Raw genomic sequence first — 5,000 nt, 5'->3', positions numbered from 1 at the left:
ACAGAGGACGATACAAAATAACGGGTTTGGAAATTGTCGCTAATACAAAAACACAATGTACGAATAAAAAATTAAAGGTCTTTTTTCAAATCATATGCGTAGATAATGGATAAATATACAGAAAAGCAAGATTAAGACACTCAAACGCCTACAAAAAACACATAACACCTTCCTTATTATTGTTTTCAATTCAAGATTATTTATTTATTTTATTTCAGACATATACAAAACAAAATGAAAAGCATAAAAATACAATAAACAAAATGTATGTTTAAATGACTTCACAAAAAGAAGAAAAGAAAACAAATGATCTGTATTGATGTGATATGCCTGAAAAGGAGCAGGAAGAAGAAGTATACACTTATTTAATCCTACCCCTTTTCCATAGTAAAAAAAAAATTAAAATATTTATTATATTCGCTTCTTGTATTCCATATAATCTCTATACAATCTATCTATTACAATTGGCGATACTATTACAATTGGCGATACTATCAAGATTCAAAGTGTGTATTGTCCAATGCACAATAAGAAACATGTTCTCAGTCACACAATGAAATTCTTCCTTTGTTTTCCACAGACTGAATGCCAAGAAGTAAACATGAAAATATGCAATGTACAGGTAAAATAGAAAAAAAGCCGCAACAACATTATATACAATTTACAAGGCAATTAGAAGAGCAGCAAGCACCTAGATAAAACAACTAATATAATTTAAAATAAAATCCAAAAATTAAATATTTAATAAAATTAATAAATCACTTTTTCAGTTGTGTGTTGTTGTTCCTAAAACAATTATTAAAAAAAAAAAAAAAAAAAAATCTCTCTTTTATTCTGACACATCCGGCCCGGTTGTATGTCTCGCTCGTGTCTGTCTTGATGTAACGGTGTCGGTGTCTGTGTGTGTGTGTGTGTGTGTGTGTGTGTGTGTGTGTGTGTGTGTGTGTGTGTGTGTGTGTGTGAGAGAAAAAAAATGGCCATCGTCAGTTTGCTTGAACTCTCGCTGCCTTTTACATTTCCCCGTTCGTTACGTTAACAGATCAAACAGCGCGAACTGAGCGATGCGTCTTTTAGCGACAGTAACTGCGGTAACTGGATCTAATCAGCGGTAGTGTGTGGCGCTCCCTTGGCCGCCCTAGGGCTCTCTGTCCCCGGCTACAGCAGATGGGATCCTCTCGCTGTGTTTGGGGGAAAAAGGCGGAAGACTGCGCAGAGGCAAGAGAGACAGAAGCAGACCCACACACACACACCGAGACGATAGAAAAGCTACAGCCGCTTCCTGTTCGCTGTTTACGGGCTTGAAGATGTGATGTGAACGGCCTCAAACCCACCAGGTAAGGTAACTGGTGCACACACACACACACACACACAGAGAAAGACACACACACACACACACACACACACACACACACATAGAGAAAGACACAGAGAAAGACACACACATGCACAACCAAAGACACACACACGGACACACAGACAGACAGACACACACACACAGAAAGACACACACACTACACGTAGAGAAAGACACACACACACACTGGGACACAGACACACCTACACACACTGGGACACAGACACACAGAGAAAGACACACACACAAACACACACACAGACAGAAAGACACAGAGAAAGACACACACACACACACACACACACACAGAAAGACACACACACACACACACACTGGGACACAGACACACACACAGAAAGACACACACACGCACAACCAAAGACACACAGACGTACACACACACACACACACACTAACACACATCAACAAAGACATATCGTGCGTGTGTGCGTGTGTGTGTGTGTGTGTGTGTGTGTGTGTGTGTGTGTCTTTCTGAGTGTGTGTCTGTCTGCCTGTGTGTGTGTGTGTGTGCGTGTGTGTGTGTGTGTGTGTGTCTCTCTCTCTTTCTGTGTGTGTGTCTGTCTGCCTGTGTGTGTGTGTGTCTGTCTGTCTGTCTGTCTGTCTGTCTGTCTGTGGGGACAGGAAGTGCATTTTCATCTGCAGCCTCACAGTTCTGTTGCAGGAATTCAAATAAACAAAAAGTTCAGATGAAACAAACGAAAAGCCAAAGTCTCACGTAATAAATCTTTCATTGTTACTGAAGCTAATTAAATTAACTAAACTAATGCACAGCAAGATAAGTAGCAGGCAATTAAAGGTGCTACGAGGAACTTTCAGTGTGTTAATTCTAGCGCCCCCTTTGGACAAAAGCGGTAGTGTTTTTACCACGCCAGCTGTTGTTCCTGGGTGAGCGTATACACCATGACAAAGGCATTAAGAAAAACTATATAAAAAAGAGCATTCTTTGCACTGATGGTCTCGTTTGCTGTTACATTGTGTCTGTGTCTCTGTGTGTGTGTGTGTGTGTCTGACTGTGTGTGTGTCTGACTGTGTGTGCTTATGTCTGACTGTGTGTGCTTATGTCTGACTGTGTGTGTGTGTGTGTGTGTGTGTGTGTGCTTCACTCAAACTCTGTATATAATATTTTTTTTCTTAATTTTCAGGAATTTAAGGAAAACCGAACTAGAGGACATTTTGGGCTGACGCCGTCTTTCTATATGGACTGACTGGCGTGATTCTGTATGGATAATAATCCTAAACAACAACAACAACAGATCCAGTTGAATTGAGACTTTATAAACGTGGCAGTGATGGCGAGTCGGAGGAAAACGACCACGCCTTGTATGGTTCCTCACAGGGCCACCGTGGATTCAGACCAGGAGATGGATGAAGTGACAGACACACCTGAGACCGCTGAGGACAGTAACGGTGTGGCGGGCGCTTCTATGGACATGCCAGGTAGGGGCTGAACGATAGATAGATAGATAGATAGATAGATAGATAGATAGATAGATAGATAGATAGATAGATAGATAGATAGATAGATAGATAGATAGATAGATAGATAGATAGATAGATAGATAGATAGATAGATAGATAGATAGAGTGATAGAGTGATAGATAGATAGATAGATAGATAGATAGATAGATAGATAGATAGATAGATAGATAGATAGATAGATAGATAGATAGATAGATAGATAGAGTGTCTTACCTCTATGCCAGGTAGGGGCGGCGCTAGAATCATGTATAAAAATATATATACAGCTATGGAAAAAAATGAAGAGACCACTCCAAATGTCTCTTGTTTTACTATTTATAGGCATATGTTTGAGTAGAATGAACATTTTGGTTTTATAATATAAACTACTGACAACATTTCTACCAAATTCACAATAAAACATTTTGTCATTAAAGAGCATTTTCAATATGTTATGTAGAGATGAAGATTTAAGAAAAATCCAGACTGGTCTCTTCAATTTTTTCCGGAGCTGTATATACATTTTATTAGCTGGTTTTTTTTCTGAACACCCAAGGCCACCGTACCATTAAAAACATCAACAACACAAAACATTCAAATACATTGAGCCACAGTCGCACACGGGGCGACTGTGTCTCAGTTGGTAGAGCGGGTCGGCTGATGATCAAAGGGTTGGAGGTTCGATCCCCGCCCTGCCACCTGTGTCATGGTTGTTGTGTCCTTGGGCAATACACTTCACCCACCTTGCCTCGTGTGAATGTCGATAGTCAGCCTGCTATCGGTGTAAGAATGTGTGTGTGAATGGTAACGTGGGAAAGGAAAACAGGTCTCCCTTGTAAAAGAGTCTTCGGTCTCAATGGGATTTACCTGTAGAAATAAAGGTTAAAAAAAATACACATTGCAGTAACGTGGAGCGGGCGCTTCAATGGACATGCCAGGTAGATGGTAGATCATCATATAGTTTTAAAAAATTTTTGTGATGTCTTCGTGACCCACTGACCAATGTCGGCTGCTGCTATGTCATCATCATCATCAACCTTTATTTAAACAGGCAAAAATTGCTAAGAAACAATGTTTGCGTTCCGAATCGCATACTTTCTACTATATAGTTTGGTAGAAAAAAGATTTAGGATGTCCCGATTCTTGTGGCCAGATTTAGGATGGTTAGAATTACCCGGATGTCCTACTTCATGCGGCCAAGATTGTTAGTGTTGAACACTGCATCCTATTTGTGCGATTCTGACCCACAATCCAGTGTGCATGTGAAGTGACGTAACATCGACGAAGCCTCCGTATGAAAACAAACGGGGATGCGACTGATATAAAAGCAAGAGGCAAGATCAAGGCGCAATGTTATGATGAAATAAGAGAGTAAAGTATGTCCCAATAGTATGCCTACTGCATCCTAACTAGATTCTTTTTATCGTCAGATGTAGTATGTAGAATAGAAAAAAGAAAGAGTATGCGATTCGGAACGCAACCAATGTCTTATTTAAGCAATGGCCTGGTAGGAGGTGAATGACCTCCTGGGGGGGAAAGGGGAGAGGGAGAGAACAAGACAACACTGTACTATAGCCAGTAAAATCACACATAGACAACAATAACATATTCAACATAGCAACAGAAGTTAGACAAACAGCAGTAACATACAGCATAGCAATAGATAAATGCACTAGATCACAGTGAGCTTAGACTGAAGCAGCTACAGGTGTGCTTTATACATTGTGTTAGGGCCTGTTTGAAGAGTCTAACAGAGGTAAAGGATTGTAACTGTAGGGATTTTTGAAGTTGGTGTGGCATATTGTGTTGTGTTGTATATGTGAGCTGTACGTACTGATGCTCTGCACAAAAGAAGTTCCTAACGGATAAATCAAGTTAATTGAATTCAATTGTTTAAAGCCCTACTTCACCGGTTGGAATATGAAGGTGTATTGAACTCTGAGATCCTATGTAGTATAAATGTGCAAAACATTTTAGAAATCGGTTCATCCTAGCCTGAGAAAAGGCAGAAAGAGTGTTTTATGGTCTCACTGTCTAACCCGATTAACAGGACAGCTGAGTCGAGGGAAGACTGAGGAAAAGACTGAGGGAAGAAAAACCTCATTCCTTATATCAGTGGTTCTCAATAATTTTTCTGTCTGAATCTCAGGACAGAGAAACAAGAGC

The 5,000-nt window shown here is 40.1% G+C and overlaps 1 protein-coding gene across 1 annotated transcript in view; it reads left to right on the top strand.

The window, feature by feature from the left end:
• Positions 1-987: 987 nt before the first annotated feature.
• The window catches only part of LOC307264005 (zinc fingers and homeoboxes protein 1-like), a gene marked incomplete at its 3' end in the record, with an annotated part of 22,329 nt that continues 18,316 nt past the window's right edge, over positions 988-5,000 (top strand). The window contains exons 1-2 of the mRNA XM_080045329.1: positions 988-1,334; positions 2,518-2,812. Coding sequence (XP_079901455.1) covers positions 2,665-2,812 — 148 coding nt within the window. The 5' untranslated portion in view covers positions 988-1,334; positions 2,518-2,664. The remainder of the gene's footprint in view (positions 1,335-2,517; positions 2,813-5,000) is intronic.

The sequence above is a fragment of the Ammodytes marinus genome (genome assembly GCF_949987685.1).
Source record: "Ammodytes marinus genome assembly, chromosome: 17".
NCBI classification, from domain to species: Eukaryota; Metazoa; Chordata; class Actinopteri; order Uranoscopiformes; family Ammodytidae; genus Ammodytes; species Ammodytes marinus.
Note: the sequence above shows the minus strand (reverse complement) of the source record. Positions and strands in the feature narration are given on the sequence as shown.